The sequence below is a fragment of the Epinephelus fuscoguttatus genome, linkage group LG11, assembly GCF_011397635.1.
Source record: "Epinephelus fuscoguttatus linkage group LG11, E.fuscoguttatus.final_Chr_v1".
Classification (NCBI taxonomy): domain Eukaryota; kingdom Metazoa; phylum Chordata; class Actinopteri; order Perciformes; family Serranidae; genus Epinephelus; species Epinephelus fuscoguttatus.
In genome coordinates, this window is record NC_064762.1 from 12,378,591 (window position 1) to 12,402,294 (window position 23,704).

A 23,704-nucleotide genomic window follows, 5' to 3' on the forward strand; every position below is an offset into this window, starting at 1 on the left:
GATAAATTTTTTATTGTTGTTTTAACATATATAACAAACAACAATCAAAATAATACTCAACAATTCCCCCTGTCCCCCACTTCTGGCAGCAAGCAGTCCAAATTAATTGGCCTTTGTAGATCAGCTGACAAAGAAAAGTAAATTGATTAAGTGAAAAAAATCAATCAGTAAATAAAATAAAATAAAATAAAATTAAGATAATAATACATAAATTACATAAAATAAAAAGGAGAAAGAAAAAAAATCTATTAAATGAAAGATAAAAAATATCAGAAATTGTGTATAGGGACTATGACCCTAAAGCTGCAATTATTAATATTTTTACATTACCAATAAGTCAAATGAATACATGTAATATGAAAAGCATAGTGCATAGTGACAAACCTACTGAGAATTATCACCAACACTCCTCTCTCGCTTTAGGGTCTTTCAGCTCATTATTTTGATTTTAAAGCCCACGGCTTTAGTGTTTTACTTGATTTTAAAAAAGCTCTAAAAAATTCACCTGCTCAGCACTTACTGGTTGACAGACAAAATTAGCAACTACTGGGTGAACATAGTGGAACATTTAGTGTCTAAAGAGTTAGATATTTCCTTCAGGAGTGGGTGGAGACCAAAATATATAGCATATATGTTAAATGGCCAAAAAATCTGTCTATACAGGTTTAAGGTTTTGACAACTGTTGAAGAAATACTTCACCCTCCTCCCCCAAATGACCATTTATATATCACTCACTCACGCTGTGTTATATTTAATTTCTAATAAAAACTTCTCACATGCCTGCAATGAACGAAGAATCCAAAAAACAGAGAAAATTCTTAATATATTGAAGTCATAACAACAAAACTACACTGAAACATCTGGTTACAAATTATCTCACAACTCTTGCAGTGTACATCCAAGTTTCATTTAATCAGTCATATGCTCAGTACGTGTCAGACAGACAGTCTTTTCTGACGAGGAAATTAATTAAAAGTGAAACTTATCCATGCTCTTCTCAAAGCCAGACTCCATTATTATCATGTTTTCTGGGCATGCCCAAAAATAAAACCATATTAACAAGAGATTGCAGCTGAGATTCATAAGATAATTGGGATGGATTTAGTTGACTCATTTGTCACATTATGCTGAGGAAAAATATTTGAAACTGTTCCACACAAAGATGAATATTTATTAAAGACACTTTTGGCAAGTACCAGGAAAGCCATAACTCGCAAATGGTTCCAAGTTGATCCTCTGACACTGGCCCAGTGGCTGGGGATTATAAACGAAATATACTGTTTGGAAAGACTTATTTTAAAGCTTGAGATGGAAAAATGTTCAAACTACTGGGAGGAATGGACTGTGTATAACCGCTGTTGAGTAAAGTGTCACACTGGGTGTAAATGACAAATGTACTGTGATTTGACCTTGTAACACCCATGATGACCTTGTGTTCTTTGTTTCTTGAATAAAAAAGAGTCACAAAACATAAAAGAGCCAGACTCCTTTGGCAAAAACTGTAATTTTACCCCACTGAACACAGGAGCTGCTGATCAACTACTGCCTCGGTCAGTTAGTTTGTTTGTATTATTGTGTGACTTTGGTATTTTAAAGGGTTAGTTCAGATTCACCAAAGTCACACAATAACATAAACAAACTAACTGATCAAGGCAGTGGTAGACCAACAACTCCCATGTTCAGTGAGACAAAATTAGTGTTTTTGTAAATGGAGTCTGGCTTTTAAAGGAAATGGCCATTTTAGAATGAAAATACAGACAGTACTTACTGACCCTCATGCTGACAAGAAGTCCAGTGTAGTTTTTTAATCCACAAAACTCGTTCGGGGTATCGGAGGATAACAGCTAGCCAGAATAACAGCTACACTTGAAGTGCATGAAACCCACATTTTGAAAATGGTATAAAACTCTGCTGATGCATCTCAAAAACGTCAGAACGGCTCGTCCATTGTAATCCAAGTGCACTGAAGCCGCGCGATGCAAAACTGACTTGAAAAGATGCAATTTACTCCACTTTTATAGCATAGAGTGCTGTGTTTACATGGCAACTCACACGAGACTTGAGAACTAGCACCACCACTAGCCATCCACTAGTCTTGCGCGCGTCTAGCTGTTATCCTCCGATACCCCGAACGAGTTTTGTGGATTAAAACACTACACTGGACTCCATTTCCTTTAAGAGATCAAATATAAGTTTAATTTTTATTTCAGTCTCCCATCAGGAAGGGCTGTACTGGATAAATGAGACTTAAGTTATACTACATGAGTTGTGTAAGAGTTTGTATACTAAACTCAGACACCTATGAGTGTCCAGTTTTTGGATTCTTCGCTCACTGGAGGCATGCGAGGAAAAACTCAACAATTTCAACTTAGCTCAAAGTGAATAATTGATACACAAATGGTCAGTTGGGGGTGAAATATCCATATAATTACTGAAATATAGTTACAGTCCTTCCTTACAGAGTTAGATAAGGTACTTCTCCATCTAGTTGGTCCCAGGTAGATCGACCCACATGTCATTATCAGAACTGGAAAAGGTCAATTCAGCATGCCAAATATTTACTTTTCATTGTCGTCGCAGTAAAACTTAATGCTCTCAAATGTGAAGAAATGTGTTTTCCAACTTTCTGCCCCGTCATCTATGTTGTTTAAGCTTCAGGCCAGAGTCAGCGTTATCCTTTCATTTCTATTCTAGATATATGTACAAGTTTTTTGAAATGTCTTTGGTGTAGCTTTTTAAAACTTGCAGGTGCTCTGGTTAGAAAGAGGCACATATTTCAACAACCATTATGCAGACAGAAAATGGAAAGATGTCAGAAATAAGCCCAAGAGGGGTGATTCATTTTGTTGCTGGTTTTCTCTCTCGTATTTGAGAAAGCTCATCTCGCAAGGCCTTGTTTGAGCAGGAGAGAGCTGGAGCGGAAATGACACAGAAATGAAGAAAGAGAATGAATGATTGCGTCAGTATGCTGGTGCTGCTGCTGGTGCTGGATGTGCTCGCACACCGCTCGGCTTGGTCAAAAGAAGGGCAAGGTCTCTACTACGGTGTTGCATTGATAGCTGCTATACAAACGTTAACTTGTGTCCTCGTGTGTGTGTGTGTTTAACAGGAAGTAGTTATCTGCAAATTACAGAGTGCTTGCTGCAAAGCATATCGTGACTCTTGAAACTGAAATAGATTTTTTTTTTTTTTCCCCCACCATCATCTTTTCTAAGGCGGTCTCCACACACAAACACACACACGCCTGCAGACACTTCACAGCACAAGTACATAATCAACATGCCCTCTTTCTGTCTCTCATTCGCCCATCCGCGGCCCTTTCCTCTGCTCTCGTTTGCCAGGACAAACCTCTTGTTCCTGGCAAGAACGCTAGCCGCGCTCAAAGAGTGGGAAGCTGCTGAGAGTGTTTTGCTGAGCGTGTGTACTCCAGTCTGTTAACTATCGATTCAACCTGTTTTTGAGAATGTATGTTTTGGATTGCTTTCATTACGCTGATAGGGATACTGAAACGCCTCCTCGTCTCTGATGGTTTTTCACACACTTCAAGGGTTAAACAAAACTGTGTGCGTTTCTTAATTTAACACTCCAAGGACAAGTTTCCTCTTCTGTACTTAACCGACACTCACGTCAGAGCTCCTCTCTAAGCTGTTGTTTTATATGGGATTTATTTATTTGTAAATTAATCATTTAGTTATTTTTCCCTCTCCTCTCTCAATCTTTGCCTTATTTTGCTTTGCTGTATAATAACGTGATGAAAAAAAAACAAACAAGAAAATAAGAGAGCATACTGGCATCTTAAGCAGGCGCACACACACACACTCACACACTCCGTGTACTGTTACATATGCTAAGTGATGTGCTACATAATCCTATTAAGGGTAATGAGTGTGGATTGTGTTGGAAGAGAAAACTCCCCAGTTGTAGATCCGTCAAATGAGTCTAGACTTTGTAAATAAATCCATTCGAGCAGTCTCACCATGTTTCTGGTCACGACGTGGAAACTTCACAAACTTCAGATTTAATAAGCAATTTCTGCTGCAACTTTGAAAGTGTGTACCTGAATAAGTAAAACTCATTTAGTCCTTCCCGCGAAGTTTGTAATGCAATCAAAACTGTTGCTGCTGCTTTACAATCACTCTCTGCAAACTATCAGATTAAATGTAAGTGACTGTTAGTGTTTAGTTTAAAGTTAATTCCTCCAATGTGGAAAACAGTAAGTGATTGTAATGGCTTTTAGTTTCACCTTGTTCTTTGATAATTAAAGGAATAGTTCAACATTTATTGCTTTCTGGCAGAGAGCCTTTCCTTTCCTTTATGCGTCATCCGATCGGGATGTTATCAGCCCATTAAATGGCCATTATCTGTGGTTATAATCCTCATAAATATAAGTCAGTAGGGGCCTGCTACACCTACTGGTCGGTTCAGAAGGCTGTTGCCAGCTGAGGTGCCAAAACACATGGTTAGCTGTAGGAAAAGACCACAGTTTGGCATGAATATTGCTTTCACATTGGACTTGAACTTTAGAGTCCTGGGTAAAAAGTCATGTGTTTGACCCATCTACCACCCTGCCCTCCATTTTGAATTTTCTCACACTTGGGATAAAATACCAAGAAAGCCCTTTATGCCAGAAAGTTTCATTTAATGGGCTGATAATGGTCTTTTCAACCAAGTAATGGGTGTGACAGACCCCTACCATAACTAGCATGCTTATCAACACTGATATCGGCCATTTAAAGCCCTGATAACAGCCAAATAGGCTGGATATTTAGCTATATACAGTTAGCCTAGCTTAGCACAAAGACTGGAAATGGGGGACAATGCTAGCCTGGCTCTAATTGAAGCTAATTAATTAGTTAAGTAATTAACATGTCATTTAGTTTGTTAAAAAAGGACAACTTGCAGTTTGAGGGTTATGTGCCAAACTATTTCTTGACTATGAACAGTAACTTCCCAGAATGTCCAATGGTTGCTTGGCAACTGCTCATGACCACATCGTAAGAACATCAGCTGGTGTGTATCTACATATAGGACTTCCTCCTCTGAGTCCCCAGAGGTTATCTGATTGATTACTCATGTGACAGATTAATGTAGCTGATTGATTTTCACGTGTTGCTGTTTTAACTGGTTGTTGTCTTCATCAGGGCGTGTCTCCAGCTGATCACCGACTGTCCTCCGACCATCCAGGAGGAGCTGGACCTCATCAGCGCCCTCAGCCAGCTAGAAGACTTCAGCGTCAGCATCCTGCCACTGCAAGGTATCATACAGTGTTTACGTCTGTATCTGGGGAGTAAATGTGCTCAGTTAGCCCCAATTGTGTTTGGATTTGGTTTCTGTGTTGCGTCTGTTCATTCAAGTGTTCTTAATATAAACTCAAATATGTAGAGGATGTAAGGACATCGTCCCCCACCTCCCTCACCCATGTACCATCCAGCCTGTCTCCCTCCCTGCTGTCAGCTCCTCCATCCCTCCGTATGTCACTCCTTCTTGCCACTATATCTAAATATATGGTTATTTATGGATCAACTGTTGTGCAAACAACATCTGCCTGATGGCCTAATTAGGATTGAAGTGTTTGGTCTCTGCGTGTGTGCTCTCTCCTACATGCACACACACAGGCTCATACACACGTAATTTTTTTAGATTTCCGCTCCATCTGTAAACCGGACCGATCAGTATTCACCTCCACACTCTTCCCTTCTCTTTTTCGTGGCTCCACATTGGCACCCCATCGCAGCAGTTTCCAGACGTGGCTCTCTGTTAAAGGAAACTGTGGGGCCAGAATGAACCAGCTTGGCCCCTCATCGCCTCACCCCTGAACCGAGGTGTTGTTTGCCTCCCAGGCCCGTGCTCCCTTCCCCCTTTTGCCCTCATCAAACTGAGCTGCCAGCTTTAAACCACTGTGACAGAGAGAGCCATAAACTGCCAACGCTCTCTCCCTCTTCCGTCTTCCTCTCTTTCTGCATCACTTATTCCTTAGTTCTTCTTTTCCACTCCTTTTTGCTCCCTTACTCCTTTTTCTCCTCACTCTCTGCTGTCTGTTTGCATCATTTTTTCACTGCCCAGTGAGAACAGCATGGTACCGTTCTCCTGAATGTAGCATCTCAAGAACACCTTGATGGAATTTCTTTAAATTTGGCACCAACATCCAGTTGGACCTAACAATGAACTGATTAGATTTTAGTGGATTTTTTTTTTTTTTTTAAATTTGGCACAAATGTTCACTTGGACTCAAAGATGAACCGATACATTTTTTGTCGGCCAAGGTCACTGTGACCCTGTCCATTGCATTCTCGTGAACGTGATATCTCAAGAATGCCTTGGGAGAATTTCTGTATACGCAGCACAAATGTCCACTTGGAATCAAGAATAGAGTGATTAGAATTTGGTGGTCAATGGTCAAGGTCAATGTGGCCTCACAAAACATGTTTTGGCCGTAACTCAAGAATTCATGCTCATTATGACATCATTTCACACAGTCTAGTCTAATGGAACGAAATGGTTAAGTGATTTTATATCCAAAATCTCAAAGGTCAATTTCACTGTGAATTTGTAATGTAGTTGAATGTAATTCATAATTGAAATCAAATCTGGCACAAACGTCCTCTCGAACTCAACGATAACCTGGTAGATTTTAGTGGTTATAGGTCAAAGGTCATGGTCACTGTGACTTTGTCTCATTATCGTGAACGTGATACCTAAAGAAAACATCAAGGGAATTTTTTTCAAATTTGGCACAAACATTGACTTGGACTCAAAGATGAACTGATAAGTATTTGTTGGTCAAAGGTCAAGGACATTGTGAACCCATCCGTTGCACCCTTTGAACATGAAATCTCAAAAATGCCTTGATGGAATTTCTTTAAATTTGGCACAAATGTCCACTTGGACTCAAGAATAAAATGATTAGATTTTGGTGGTGACATTCGTCACTGTGACCTTGTCAGTCTCATTCTTATAAACGTGATATCTCAAGATCACTTTGAGGGAATTTCTTCCTATTTGGCACAAATGTCCACTTGGACTCAACAATGAACTGAATAGAATTTGGTGGTCAAGGTCAAGATTGATGTGACCTCACATAACATATTTTTGGCCATAAGTCAAGAATTTCCATGCTAATTATGACAAAAATCCACACAGATGTCTAATGGAATGAAATGATGAATGATTCATAATGTTTTGCAAAAACACTTTTGTGGCCATTGCGTCAACTCAGAAACAGGAACAGCTCCCTAACTCCTCCTTCTCCTCACTTCCTGCCATCTACTCACATTTTTTTTCACTGACCACTTAACCGTTCCTGTGAGACTACGTGAGACGAGGACAGATGCAAGTCTGAAAAGAAAGAAATGTGATAGGGAACAAACAGGAAGCAAGAATGAATGAAAGAGAGGTGTAGTAAAAGGAAAACTCTTCAAATATTACTCTTTTGTGCTATGTGAGTATTGTACCAGTGATTATTGTATAAAGCCTGTTTTCAAAGTTCAGGCTCCATAGCTCCGTATTGCCTGCGGTGCCCTCTCACAATCTTTTGCAGCGACTCAAGGACACACATACTGTCCACATAAAATGCACTTATCCTTCTCTTCCACTTAAGTAAAAGCCATATTCCTGTAAGTTGGCACAGTCACAGATAAACACGCACAAGTATGAAGTGAAAGGATTTGAGCATAGGTAATCCATCTTACCCAGCCCCCAACAGCGCCTTAGGCAATGCTTCATACACACCACCCTCCCCAGAATTCCCTCTAGGCCTCGCCCAAAGTGATACCAAGCCATAAAGATCCTCAGCAGGGTGCAGAGACAGCATGGAGGCCTGTGGAGGCACTAAACATGCTATTTCTCACGTTTTCAGAATGAAAATATGGAAATGGATTTTTGGGAGTTTCTGTATCTTGAACTTAAATTGTGAGAAAGTTGAAGACCTCCCGAAAAGTTCACTGCAATGCTGTTTACTGGGAAAGCATTGATACGCACCAAGTTATCAGCCAAAGTACATAAATATTGTTAATGTCAAACAATAATCAATGAATCTCCAGGAGTACATTCACACTGTGGAATTCCTGGACTCAAACAACAAAATCATGGATGCCACATCAAACAGAAACAAAATGTTTTCCTTGTACAGGGTTACAGGTAACAGTGGACTATGGTTGACAAGATTAGATGAGGTTCTGATATTTGCTTCAAAGTGGAGCTGGACCAATAAGTCTGCAGGCTGATAATATCAGATGAAGTTGCCTTTTCTGTATCAACAGGTAAAGATACATATGCAAGACAAAATTGTAATACTTTATTGTTCTTTTAGGCTGCATGCTTATTTGAATCTCACTGTTACTGTACATAATTCAACTTTGATATACTGTACACGGATCAGCCACCACATTAAAACCACTGACAGGTGAAGTGAATAACTGCCACTGGGAAGTGCTGTTGCCAAGGGGGGGTGTACTTGGTCTACAATGGTGTTTGGGGTAGGGTGGTTCTTGTCAAGTAGCAGCCACATAAATGCCAGGACCCAAGTTTTCTCAGCAGAACATTGCGTTGTAACAACATGATCATTGTTATTTACTTAAACTGTCAGTGTTTTCTTACGCTGTGGCTGAAGGCATTTTTGTTTTGGGTTGTCCGTCCATCCCATTTGCGCGAATGGGGTATCTTAACAACATATTGAGGAAATTTCTTTGAATTGAGCACAAACGTCTGCTTAGACTCAACAATGAACTGATTACATTTTGGTAGTCTACAGTCAAGTCACTGTGACCTTGTGTCCATTCCATTCTCCTGAACACAATATCCCAGGAACAAGTTGAGGGAATTTCTTCAAATTGGGCACAAACGTCCACTTGGACTCTATTAGTAACTGATTAGACTTTGGTGGTCAAAGAACAAGGTCTCTGTGACCCCACAAAACAAGCCATAATTTCACAAAATTTCCCACAAATGTCTGATAGGACAAAATGATGAAGTGATGACTTTCCATGTCCAGAAAGTCAAAGGTCAACTTCACTTTGACATCAATAAAGTTATGCAAAAACACTTTTCTGGCCGTTACTCAATATTATGGCCAACTCAGGAACAGAAGGGGAGACATTTGGCCAGATACTGAATTGGTGACATTAATCTTGGGTGTCCTCCTTGAAACTGTACTGATTGTAAAGATCTGCTGTGCTGCCGGATTGGAGATATGTGTGAAGCATCAGTCTTTTCAAAGATATAGATGTACACTGTAACTGCAACTGCAGACGCATACAACCCTGAGGCTGTAATTCTGGTTTTAATGTTTTGGGCTGCAACTAATGATAATTTTCATTCTTATTTAATGAACTCACATCTTCTTGAGTATCTGGTGTATAAAATGTCAGCAATTAGTGAAAAATTACCATCACAGTTTCTCAGAGTCCAAGGTCACGTTGTCTCGTCTGACCAGTAGTCCAAAATTCAAAAACATTCAGTTTGCAGTGATATGAAAAAGAGAAAAGAAGCAAATCCGAAGCAGTTTTTTACTTAAAAAACTACAAAAATAGTTAATTGATGTTTCATAATGTTCTCAAAATGTCATCAAAATATCTTTGTGGCTTTTTAATTAGATATCTACTTATGTTTGCCATTTTACCGACACTGATAATGACCAGAATTTTTATATTATGTGATAAAGCAAAACAAAACAAAACAAAACAAAACAAAAAAAACACCCTGAACATCTATCATCATTAATATCAGTCAATGAATAATCAGGGTTGGGCTTTACTTTCACAAGCTATACTGCATGTCATTATACTGCAGGCAACCCGACAGCTGCTGCATCCATCATTTACGCTGCATCATTTGTATCATCAGCTGCAACTTTTCCAGATTGAATACAGTAATTAGCAAAACATGTCTGACACCCCTCCTCCTCTGCCTTCCTTCTCTCCCTCCCAGTGCGCCTGCGATCAGACCGTCTGTCTCTCATAAAGGAGTGCATCGCCCACTGCACCACGGCCTACAAGCAGTCCACTACCCTGCTTAATCTGGCCTCGCTTCTCAGAGTGGCAGGTACGTAGAGACACACTGACACAGACGCTGCTGACCTCATCGCAGCACATTTCTTCTCTTTTGTTTTGGGTTTTATTATAGGGACGAGGGAGAACATTCAATAAATATTCACTGAACAAGACTCTTCTTTGGTGGCAGTTTCATGACAAAGCTCATGAGATTAAGTGAGAAAGGACCGCCCACATGAGGCACATAGACGCGTCCTAGCAGCATGCGTGGGTACTTTCAGCGAGCGCACTGACAGTTCTCACACAAGAGGGAAATTCATCTTCATGAGCGGCGTTACAGCTCGCAAGCAAAAATCCATACTTGAACACACACACACACACACACACACACACACACACACAAGCACGCACACACAGATATCCTAAAGGAGCAAGAAAATTTCATTCCCCAGACATGTCACTTTCTGTGCTCTCTAATCCTTTTTTTTTCCTGCGCCAAAGTTTCATGTTGTTAGGACAGTCAGCAGTTCAGCTCTAGGCCTTGGGCTCAATCCCAATTCACCCCCTGCCTCTACTACTTAACCTTTACCCCCCCCGGTTTGCGCAGTCATGTTTAGGGTTTAGGGCCTTTGCATTTTACACAAAACCAAGCAACAGCGGCATCATGCTGCTCCAGTTTGTGATTTTAGACAGCATGCCGGCATCGCAGAAGAGGTTTGGTGGGCTAGACATGTAGCACAATAGTGTCAGGCTCTAGTGTGACATATAACATACATGTTGGCACTTCATAATCAATAACAATGGGAACATGGCATTAACAATTATTTATCATCTCTGTTATATGGGAGCTGATCTCATCCTCTGCTTGGAGGGTAAGGAGCTCCTGGATCTCATTGTTTTTGAACATTTTTGGCCACTGTTCTTCTTTGAGTTAGCTGCTAACTGCTATTATCATACATCTTCCAACAGGAGGTTGCACACATTACACTTTCTCACAACGTTACACCCGTCCTGTCCATGGTCCCATCCTGCCAGTTGTCCCTTTTCCACAGACATTGTTTCAGTGCTATTACTACCTCCGCTGCTGGTGGAAAGGCAAGGCAACTCTGTCCCCCAGTTGTGTGATAGTACCTTTTATAGAGAACGACGAGGCGGGATAATGGCGTGAGATTCCCACCTTGAAGGGGCAATGCAAATGGGGCTATTGTGTAATGTTATTTTAATGTATTATGTTGCTTCCCCCCCTTTGATGGCATATGTGGCCTATAATTTAACTGAAATCCAGCAGCAAAGTTGCTGCACTTTTTACCTCTCTTCTAACATCAGTGCAGACGGGCAGGGTAGGAGCAAATGTTACACATTAGCCTACAGAGCACCGCTAATGAAGCAATTTTCTTTTATGTTTGATGACTTGTTAGACTGATGGATAGCACGAAACTTAAGTTGTGAACACATTTGTGAGCATCCCTGCTTTTCTGTCTCGATCAGATAAATAAAATGTCATTGTGATTATACCATTATTATTCTAGATGCATCTATGACATATCAATGTCTTGAAGACTTGTCCCATTCATTAGGGGAAGATTTTAACCACTACCTCTTGTAACTGTTCCAAGGGGCAAAGGCGGACTTGAAAATGAGGGACAAGGGTAAAAAGAAAAAATGGTATTGAGCCTTGAACTTATATCTGTATACCAAGATTTGCAAGGAATTTGTGAACAGGATAGATGGATATATGTTGTTTCTGAATGGCAGTCCATTCATAAATACCACCTCAAATAATACTTGTTATCTTTATCTGTCTGACCTCATTTTAACCCAAATCTCAGTTACCATTCTTCAAAGCTGATGAAGTTTTATAGACGATATTAAGAAGTCCTGAGAATGTTACATCATCCATGTAAAAAATTCAGAGTTCATGTGTTTGTTGTACCTACAATCGAGGCGCCCACTGTTCGGCCTCTTTGAAGCTCTGCTTGTTGCCTGAGAGAAAAGCATCGATCCTTAAACCACCTTTAAAGCTGACAGGAACCCCTTTTACACCCTGCATTTAAATGCAGTTTGGGTGATTGAATAGTGCTTGACCACATGAAAGTACAGGTGCAAACGCTCCCAGAACCCAGTGTGATCCGATCAGCCAAACCGCCTCTGGAGGTGATGAGTGACATCATGTGATATCACAACTATACTGTATAAAGGTAGAGAGTGCTTTTAAAGTGCCATTACAGTCATTCCTCAGCTGCAGTGACGGTACAGAGACACCATAAGCGCAGATGTCAAAGACCCCAGACACTGACTTAGATTGGTCTGGTTTGAGAGTGGTGCTTAAAGAGACAGGCACTAAAACAGAGTGACAGACAGAGGTACATACAGGTATACTCAGGCAGACCTTCAAAAGAAAAATAATCCATCCATACATCCATTTTCATCCGCTTATCCGGGGCTGGGTCACGAGGGCAGCAGGCCAAGCAATGCACCCCAGACATCCCTCTCCCAAGCAACACTTTCCAGCCTCTCCTGAGGGACCCTGTGATGTTCCCAGGCCAAATGAGATATGTAAGTGTGTTCTGGGTCTGCCCCGGGGCCTCCTACCAGTGGGACGTGCCCGGAACATCTCTAAGGGGAGGCGCCAAGGAGGCATCCTGATCAGATGCCTGAACCACCTCAACTGACCCCTTTTGACACGAAGGAGCAGCGACTCTACTCTGAGCTCCCTCCGGATGTCTGAGCTCCTTTTCCTATCTCTAAGGCTGAGCCCAGCCTATGATCCGCGATCTCATTCTTTCGGTCACTACCCAGAGCTCATGACCATAGGGGAGGGTTGGGACGAAGATGGACCAATAAATTGAAAGCTTTGCCGTCTGGCTCAGCTCCCTCTTCACCTACTGTCCAGCATAGCAACCACATCACTGCAGAAGCCGCACCAAACCACCGATCCATCTAACGCTCGATTCTACTCTCACTCGTGAACAAGACTGCGAAATACTTGAGCTACCTCGCCTGCGGCAGTAACTTTCTCCCAACCCGCAGGGGCCTATCCACTGTTTTCCAGCAGAGAACCACAGCCTCAGATTTGGAGGTGCTGACTCTCATCCCAACCGCTTCACACTCAAACCGCCCCAGTGCCTGCTGGAGATCATGGTGAAGCCAACAGAATCACATCATCTGCAAAAAGCAGCGATACAATTCTGAGGTCACTAAACGGGACCCCTTCCTCCCCCCAACTGCGCCTTAACATCCTGTCCATGAATATCACAAACAGGATCAGAGACAAGGGACAACCCTGGCTGAGGCCAATACCCGCAGAGAATGTGTTTGACTTTATGCTGAGTATGTGGATGCAGCTCTCACTTTGGTCATACACGGACCAGATGACTCTCAGCAGTGACCCTGGTACCCCGTAGTCCCGCAGTACTCCCCGCAAGACTCCAAGAGGGACACAGTCGTAAGTCTTCTCCCACAACCCTTCCAGCAGCCTCGCAAGGGTAAAGAGCTGGTCCACTGTTCCACAGCCAGGACGGAATCCGCATTGCTCCTCCTGAATCTGAGGAAGAATGAATAATGTAAGGCATGTAAACATGTTCTAGTTAAACCAAAAAATACTAGTATGAATCTGAAATTGAGCATAATACGGCACCTTTAAAGTCAGTGTTTCTCTTTTCCTCTCTTCCGACTCTAGTCTTTCCTCGCCTGCTTTGGTCTTTCTTTCCATCCTCTCATATTCACTTTCTGTAGGAGTTACTGTAAGCCGAGCTCTCGACCAGAAACATGTTTACACCATTTTGCTTGTGGTAATTCCAAATGGGATGCTCCCATATTTAGTTTTTTGTTTTTTTTTTTTCATAAGGGGTTTTCATGTTTGCTTGCATGTGAGCTTTCATATTTCCCATTTGGGATTACAAACTGTGGAACAGTATCACTGTGAGCACACACTGCCGTTAAGAGATGAGTCAACACATGAAACGTGAGTGATGTTGGCTCATTTTGAATTCCTAGTTAAAATTCATGAAGTATTTAGTCTGTATATTTGGACCTCTCCAAACACCTCTCCTACCCACCATCACCATCACATGAAACTGCCATGTGGGAAAGTTTAAGATGTCAGCCTGTTACTTCTTGCGCTCCAGAATGACACAAACATCCCTGTCTTTCTCTCTCTCTGTGTCTCCATGTTTGTTTTATGTGTCGTCGCTTCAAGAATACCAGCTCCTCTCTCTGTCTGTCGCTCCGTATGCGTTGCTTTCCTCTCTCTTCTGTCCTCCGTCTCTTAACTTGTAGCTTGTCTTCTCTCTCTGAGGCCTGTCACCAGCTAAAGGAAACCTGCTAACCGGCCTTGTGGCATTTCGGTGTCTGTGCCGCTCACATTGAGTCAGCAGGCAGCTCTCACTGTGTGGTTTCAGGGAGGGAAAAAAAAGGCAGAGGGAGATGAGAAGAGGAATAAACAAATTTTTAAATAAATAAATGCAGGGGGGAGGCTTTTGAAGGGCGCATAGCTCCGGGGCTCTGTGGTGAATATTTAATGCAGGTATCACCAGCGCACCGGTTAAAAACCCTAAGGGTTCGGTTCCCGCCTCGGTCTACAGAAATGCTCTGTAAATCATTCCGTCTTATGCGGTAGAGCTAAGAAAAAAAAGTTGTTTTTGTCTGAATGAATCAATAATCATGATATTCCAAATGAGAATTAAAATGTGCTGACTCAGGAAGGATCCCGAAGAGCCTCGGGAGTTCATTTTGCAGTCAGAGCTTATTGACTCAAGTATTTTCTATTTGTTGTTTTTCTGACATTTCTCACCTTTTCATCCCATCCTTTGATTGGCCCGTCAACCACAGGTAAAGGCTTCAATTGGATTCCCGAGATGTCTGATTTAGATCGGCTTGAAATAAATGCCAGAGAATGTCTTGATAAAAGCGTGTGGTCTAAAAGAAAACACACACAAACCTCCACTATATTGAGGTCTTGACAGCTTTTGAAGACACCCTTTCACCAGTCACCCTGAAAATATTTGACCAGCACCTCTCTCCCCACCCTCCCTCATCGCAGTAAACACCGCATTTCTATCTGTCACTCACTTGGCACACAAACCCACGCAAACACACTCACATGGACCAATCCGGCACCATTTCTTCATCTCAGACCGCGGTCTTTGATCTGCAGTCTGCAGGTTTGTTCAGAAGTCCTATTTCTCCCTATGCCTCTTTTGATCGTCCCGTCCTCTCCCTCTTTGTTTACCGAACTTAGACAGAGATCAAAGATTGTCCTGAGCCGCCACTTGAATGTTAACACCGTGGCCAACAGTAAGATATCAAACTGAGATTTATTCCTGTTTAGCGAGACGGCGGGATGGCATATATATATATTTTTTTTTCAATATTTCATACTCCCTCTTTGAGATGAACAGACACGGCAATAACCTCATTTATGGCAGACACAGATTAATATGTAGTCTCAGGCTCGGTCTGTGGTGCAGCTAATATAGTTAGACGCCCTTATGTTCCAACCTTGAGCCCATGTGTGTGTGTGTGAGATGGAGATTTAATAAGAGGTTTATTAAGCCAGATGTTGTACGTGATATGCAGGATTATGAGATTTGCTGTTTAGTGTGTCAGCGTTGACATGTTGACATTTCTCAAGATTAAAAAGATACTTTTATGTCTGTGTGCTGATGTCTGCCTCTGTGAATATCTGGCTGTCTATCTAGGGGATGACAAGGACGCGCGAAAAGGGCAAGTGTTGACCCTGCTGGCAGAGCAGGCTCTCCAGTATCTGGACTTCAAGGCCTCCTACATCCACTGTCAGGACCTCATGGCTGCAGGTATGTAGTTTGACAGAGGAAAACTTGTGAGGCAGTACACAGGCAGGCAGTTGACAGAAGTATCAGAATGCACTGAAGCATGTAGAAAAGCTAATATGAACCTCCCTCCCTCCTGCCTGTCTGCCTTTCCCTTGATTTGGTTCAATTATAATATAACCTGATGGGAAAGCTTCTCAGAAAACTTTAATTATCTGCTAAATTTGTTTGAATTTTAAAGGATTACCTCACCTACAAATGATTGTCTGTATTGCATTTACTCACCCTGTGTTGCACTGACTTTGTGGAGAAACCTTTGTTTTTCTCAAGGTCTCAGATAACCTAATGTTGTCTTTAGATTGTGATGATTGCTGCCTTAGGTACTGTTGATCACTGTACTTTATCAAACCGTCTTAAAGAACTGGTTGACATCTAGGGCCCTTAAGTGGTTTGCCTCCGATTTATCTCATGGGTCTTTCTCTGTTAAGATTGGTGGCCTCTCCTCCTTTTCTGCCCCTATTACTTGTGGTGTACCTCAAGGGTATATCTTAGGGCCCATTTTATCTGCACTGTGTATGCTTCCTTTAGGCCAGTGGTTCTCAACTGGTGGGTTGCAGGTCCATTCTGAATGGACAGCAAGTGACTTGAACGTATCAAGTTTGTCAAAAACACACTTTATGTTTAAAGGAGCTATATGTAAGAAATCTAAAGCAAATAGTCGTAAAATCCTCCTAATATGTCACAGAGACTAAGGAATAATGTTCATATAACATACTGATCTCACTGACAACAATTGTACAGCCAGAATATTCGCATTTAAAAAACATTTTTACAGTCCGCAAATCATGTTTATGTTTTGAATTTGTGTTTTGGCCTGTTGCGCCACCCACCGCCATTTACCAGTCACACAGTCAGTAGAGTCTCAGCATCAGTTACAGTTACGACTGAGCTACAGCAGCACGGCAAGCAGCATTAGCAGTGTCCCTGTACATAGTATTAGCAGCCGGATCCTCCTCAGCTGTATCCCGGCAGCAGCATTAGCAGTGTCCTGGTACATAGCATTAGCAGCCGGCTCCTCCTCAGCTGTATCCCGGCAGCAGTGTTAGCAGTATCCCCGTACATAGCATTAGCAGCTGGCTCCTCCTCAGCTGTATCCCGGCAGCAGCGTTAGCAGTGTCCCCGTACATAGCATTAGCAGCCAGCTCCTCCTCAGCTGTATCCCGGCAGCAGCGTTAGCAGTGTCCCCGTACATAGCATTAGCAGCCGGCTCCTCCTCAGCTGTATCCCGGCAGCAGCGTTAGCAGCAGAGAAGCCGGACTTGCTCGAACGATCTGCTGGAAAACCGAAGATCAAGGACGCGGTGACGCGGCCCTGCCACGGCAGCCACCCGTGGGCAAACAAATCAGTCTCCAGCGTGCTGCTGTCCAGCAACCTCGAATCTGTAGGGGAGGGGGGGCGGACACGACTCGTGGCAGTATTTTGAATTTGAGTGCAGTAACCGTTTTGGCCACATTCTTACATACAGCGCCTTTAAATACAGTGAATTTCCGACACTGAGCTTTTATTTTGAAGTGCCATTTCCTGCTGTAGAGCGAGTGACTAAAAGACAGCCACTTGACAGATACAGCAAACTAGCTCATCAACATTCCATAAAGATGGACTACATGACAGCTCTCCAACAATGAAGCTGAAACATCTGGACCAACCCCTGGTGGCTGGCTGCAGTATAGGTCATAAATCCCGTCCCCTCCATGTCACTGGATGGGACATAGATCAAACTAAAAACTCAAAGTACACATCAAATACATTTTTTAGATGTTTTCTGTCATTTAAGGTAGTTTTCATCACGCTGCTGTTTTTTGAAGTGTTCGTTTTTCTGATAAGTTTGGTTTTAATTAGTTATTTAATGTTATAAAACAGGGACTTTCTAATGTGATTGACAGCTGTTTGAGCCAATCGGTGGGCTCGCATTTTGTGGCACTGCTCATGACTGGTCGGACGGGTGTGTGGGCAGGAAACTTGATATTGCGGTGATTGCAACTGTGCAGACTCAGCAGCTGTGATCAGTGATATTTTTGCTTCCCTTCTGTACAGTAGTGGTAAGTGGAGACGCATCGTCCATCTTTATATACAGTCTATGAGCTGAATGTGTGGACCTTGAACTAATGACTAAAAAGAAATCTGGATCCTGTGGTTGACCAGTTGGGATTTACTGCTTTAGGCTTCATCTTCCACCATCACAACGTCTTCTTTCACTGTTATGCCGATGACACACATATTTACCTTCCACGAAACCTGAGGGATTCCAGTTCCATCTCATCCCTCCTTAACTGCCTCCAGAATGTGAAATGCTGGATGACAAAAAAGTATCTTCAGTTAAATGATAATAAAACAGAAGTTATTGGTTTTTGGTCCCCCTAGCACTACAGGGAGCACAACTAGCCACTTAGGTCCACTCACATTAAATGTTTGAGCCCATCCCAGAAATCTTGGTGTCATCTTTGACTCAGCTCTGAAATTCAACAAACAAATAAACTCTGGTGAACGAAAAATCCAAAAACATAGTTGTCATAGTGGTCCGCATTTACCAACAGCAAAACTATATCAAAGCATCTGTTTACAAACTCTCACACAACAGTAGTATAATACAAGTATCATTTATCGAATGTATGCTCAGTACTTCCCAAACACAGGCATTTTTGCTAAAATCTTGAAAACTGATCTGTAAGTGAAACGTCTGTACAGTCTTTTCAAAGCCAGATTCTATTGAGAAAAACAATAATTTTGCCTCGCTGAACACAGGAGCACCTGGTCTACCACTGCCTCAATCAGTTAGACAGTTTGTGTTTTTGTGTAGCTTTGGTGAAGCTGAGCTAACTCTTCAAAACATCAAAGTCCCACAATAACACAAAAAACTCAAGCTCAAGTTAGCGATAGACCAGCAGCTCCTGTGATCAGTGAGGTAAAATTACTGTTTTTGTCAGTGGAGTCTGGCTCAGTCGGACAAGGACTGTCTGGACTGGATAAATAAGACTTGGATTATGCTGCATGAGTTATGTGACAGTTTGTAAGCAGAAGTTTTTATTTAGTTTTCCTGTTGTTAATCGGGGACCCCTGTGGCTTAAATTCATCAAGAATTTTCTGTTTTTGGATTCTTCGTACGCTGTTGAGGCACATGAGAAATTCAACAAATTCAGTGTAACACTGGGTGAGTCACCGATATACAAATGGTCATGTGGGGGTTGAAGTATTCCTTTATTATCCTGACGACAGAGCTCCATCAGAGTCACTGTTATTAAAGTGTTTTTTTTCCCCTGTTCAGCTCTTTGTCATCGCTTGTTTCGCTCTGCTTGTCAGCAATGAAGTAACAACAATCTCACGTCCTTGGCTCAAAGAAGGGAGTATGTCAGTCGTTAGGGAAGGTTTTTTTTCATACCAAGGAAATGCTGCTGACAATCATCCACTCCATCCACTCACATACTGTTCAAGGCACAGCACAATCAGATGAAGGTTAATGGTGTTAAATAATGAAGACGCAGTATAGCATCGTGTCATTGCTTTCATTCTTTGAACATTGCTTGTAAGTATTAAAGGAAAACTTCACCCCCCCTAAAAGACAAATCACATATCAGTTACTCATCCCATGTTGAGTTGAATTTGTGAAGAAAATTTTGGTTTTCTCAAGTGCCTTCACACTGAACGAAGAATCCAAAAACTTCCTGATAAATTCAATACACAGGGGTCCGCATTTAATAAAATATATCAAAACATCCGTTCACAAACTCTTACACAACTCGTACAATATAATCTAAGTCTCATTTATCCAGTAGTATGCTCAGTACTGCCATAACACGTACATTTTTTCATGTGATCAATAATAACAGCAGTGGTGAATGTTTGGATCACTTTCAGAGTGATCTCACGAAGGATAGAAACACTGACAGCCAATCAATATCCATTTTCGTAAGCTGCCACCACAGCTGGAGTGCACAGTGCATGCATAGCACCACTGTTTACAGAACGTTATTGTTTATCAATGTGGATGCTCACACTGTTATTGTTATAGTTATTATTATAGCTGTTGTTCTATGTGTGTACGGCCCTCTATGGTTTTCTTATGCTTTCAAACACTTGAGAATTATCCACTCTGGGCTTCTTACATCCTGTCTTGAATGGCCAATACTCGAAGTGGAGCGACTTTGCTTCTGTTTGTGCACATGAACAATAATTAGAACTACAATATCACAATAATCTTCCAATCTAAACCGCCTGCTCTTCAGAGTTTCCCTGATGGGATTCAAAGTGGTCACTGCGATAATGATATTTCGTCTGACCCCGCTTCGTGTTACGCCACATAAGAATTACAACAAATAGAATTTCACACAGTCTTCCCACAGTGCTGAGTAACGGGAGACAGTGCGGATGAGAAAGAGGTGTCTGGGAGAAAGAGAAGGTGTAATCAGATAAGCACCGGTGTTCTCTGTCTGCGAACGCAGTGGGAATAATTGAATCTGTTTGTAGGAATGAAGTCATGCCGGCGTGTTGCTTTTTGACTGTGATGAAGCTGGAACAAATGTAGCACAGTTATTACAATGCGGCGGCCTGATATTTTCTTCAAGGGGCAACGTGTTTTAGACTTAAATATGTATTAATCCAAGGAAGGCAGTTGGGGGGGAGGCATCCTGAACTGGTGTGTGTGTGTGTGTGTGTGTGTGGGAGTGGGCTCTATGAGAATGGGTGGGAGCAGGCTGGAGTGGGGTTTGTAATTTATAACCACAGGACAGTGTTAACACTACTGCCTGTTGTGTATGTTATTAACTTCTGTGCACAAACCAATAAAGATATATGTGGGGAAGGAAAATATATTAATATCCCAAAGGCCTGGAAGGGTACATGTTATTGTGTCATCAATATCTCAGCATTATATCCTCTGCATTTTGCTCTGCAAGTTCTTAGATTTCATACAGTGTGTGTGTGTGTGACCTTGGTCTTCTGTCTGATAGGATTCAGGGTAGATTAGCCGAGATTGAAGGACACTGATATAAAAATGAGAAATGAACGCCACTTCTTCTCAGTTATAATTGATGAGATATATGTTTATAATATATATTTGTGTGTGAAGGAGAGTAAATTTGTTATTTTTTATATTTGACAATTTGACCTTCGATCATCTCCCTTCGCTGGGTAATATTTTTATGGCTTCCTTTACTGAAGGTTGCTGCTATCTCTTGTACTCATTTATTTTATAAGAGAACTTTGCCTGTTTTCAAAATTCATACATGTTATTCCTGCGGTCTAAGAGAGTCTAAAAATATTAGTCAACATGAACAACTCTCCACAGAATCCAAAAGCTAAAGTGCTAAAACTCAGATTTATGATGTCATTAGGTATGAAGTCTGAAGCTGCTCCACAGACAATAAATTGGGAAAGATTTTCTTGATGACACTGAGAGCAGCCAGGGGAACGTTCTTAGTGTGAGGGTACATTCTCTGTTTCAGGACTGAGAGCACTACAATAGAATAAAGAAATTCAAAAGAAAACAAACATTCTGTAGGTCCACAATATCCATCCTCCATTCATTGTCTATGGCGCAGCTCCAGACTTTATACCCTATGACACCACAAGTTTGAGACTTACTTCTCTGGCTTCTGGCTTTAAAGGCCCTGACACACCAAGCCGACAGTTGGCTGTCGACCAAAGTCGGGCCATCGGTGAGCGTCTGAAGGGGCTTTAAAGGGGCAGCCCTACAGTCGTATGTTCCCAAACAGACAGACCTTTCCAATGAGGAACTGAACCGACTCGCTTCAAAGCCAGACTCCATTGACATTAACACTTATCTTGCTAAACACAGGAGTTGCTGGTCTACAGCTACTTTGATCGGTAATTTATGTTATTGTGTGACTTGGTGAATCTGAACTGAACCTTTAAAAAAACACCAAAGTCACATAACGCCAACTAACAATCTGATTAAGGCAGAAGTAGATCAGCAGCTCCTGTGTTCATCATGGTAAAATTACTGTTTTTGTCAATGGAGTCTGACTTTGAAGAGAGAAAAGGTAAGCTTCACTTTAGTTCAGTACCCTGTCAGAAATGGCTTTCTGTTTGGGAAATACTGAGCATATGACTGGATAAATGAGACTTGGATTATACTGGATGAGTTGTGTCAGAGTTTATAAACAGATGTTTTGATATAGTTTTGCTGTTGTTAAACGTGGACCCCAATGACTTCAGTTCATTAGGAATTTTCTCAGTTTTTGGATTCTCCATTCACCAGAGGCTTGCAAGAAAAACTATGTTTTCTTAATAAATTCAGCAGAACACAAGGTGAGAAACTGATATTTGGGGGTGAAATATTCCTTTAAAACTACATCATCCATTTTTCCTACTTCGTCTCTTACCCTCCTGTGTTTGTTTTCCATGTGTTCTTCCTCCAGGTTACAGTCCAGCGTGGGACGTGTGCAGTCTGCTCGGTCAGTGTGAGGGCTACGGAGACCTGGAAGCCCGGCAGGAGCTTTTAGCCTTCTCTCTAACCCACTGTCCCCCCGACAACATCCACGGCCTGCTGGCTGCCTCCAGTGACCTGCAAACTCAGGTCACTCTTTCACCTTCAGTATATGTATTGCTAAACCAGTATTCTGTGCCAATAGTCACTATCCTCAAAATTAGCAAAATATTATGCAAAAAAATAAGATGAATAAACCAACAACCATAACATGTAATTTCAGCGACCCAGTCAACAGTGGAACCATAATTAGTAACACTAATTGCTAATTAGTAAAATTGTAATATGAATACTGAGTCAAGCCTGGCAAAACAAACAATCCAAAGTCAGAGTCGTTAATGCATAACATCCTATCTGAACAGAACATTTTTAAATTTCAAATTAGTTCAATTTGGTTTCTTTTCTTTTTTTGTTTTTTAAAGTACACTGTTGTCTCTTAATCATACCACCTCCAACCACATTTTATCCGTGTATCCAATGAGATTACTCTGCTAAAATAGCGGGTTGTAAAATAATACAACAAGTCTCATCTGTTGTTTTCCGTCTTCCTCCCTATTTCTGTCCTCTAGGTTTTGTACCAGGCAGTTAACTATCAAATGGAGCCTGTTATTACTGAGAGTGGGCGAGAGGCCGATGAGACAGACTCTGTAAAGGTTTGCATGTGTTATTATTCTCCATATGCTTTTTTTTTTTTCTCTCCACAGTATGTTAATGTGCTCGCTTTTTGTCTGAGTTGTAGCTCCGTCTCTGTTACCATTCCTGTGTGGGTGTGTCTCTGTGCTTTTGTTCGGTTTGTGTGTTTTCCTATTGCTCCATATTTGATGAGGTGTAAATCTAGTGTTAAGGTTGCTCAGCTCGCTTGGTTTATTTATGCCTCCCCTTCTCCTCCTCCTTCAGCACCTCCAGTTTTATGATGCCTTGAGTGGGTGTTAATGTTTCATGACTTGCATTGCATCCCCTTTGTGTGTGGATGAGTGCTCATTTGAAACTGTCTGTTGTCATTTTATTGTTGTATTGATGTCCCCACTCCTCTCTCAAGTACATTCAAGTCCTGGCTGTGTGTGTGAGTGTGTGTGTGTGTGCGCACACACTCTGAAGGTGCTTTTTCTTATTTATCCATGTGTCTGAGTTTTTTACAAACATCTTGAGTGTATGTGTGTTTGAGTTCCTTTCATTCGCTGACCCTCAATCCCCTGCCAAATAAAGTATTGATGAAAGGCGCTAAACGATTTGGCCCCGGCCCACTGGCCTTCTGGATTTGGTTTTAAAATCCTTTCCAATTGTGCAGTAACCAACATGCCATGAAAACTGGTAGCACGCTGTCAGATATACCCCAAGAGTGCAATTTGCATCACAATGCACCATTAATTTTGTGGATTTTAAAGATGATGAAAACTTGGTCAGATGAAAAGATTGATACCACTGC

The 23,704-nt window shown here is 41.7% G+C and overlaps 1 protein-coding gene across 1 annotated transcript in view; it reads left to right on the forward strand.

Annotated features, from left to right (window-relative positions):
- The window catches only part of nbas (NBAS subunit of NRZ tethering complex), a 282,352-nt gene that overhangs the window by 94,961 nt on the left and 163,687 nt on the right, over positions 1–23,704 (forward strand). The window contains exons 32-36 of the mRNA XM_049590355.1: positions 5,143–5,255; positions 9,926–10,039; positions 15,687–15,800; positions 22,211–22,368; positions 22,848–22,931. Coding sequence (XP_049446312.1) covers positions 5,143–5,255; positions 9,926–10,039; positions 15,687–15,800; positions 22,211–22,368; positions 22,848–22,931 — 583 coding nt within the window. The remainder of the gene's footprint in view (positions 1–5,142; positions 5,256–9,925; positions 10,040–15,686; positions 15,801–22,210; positions 22,369–22,847; positions 22,932–23,704) is intronic.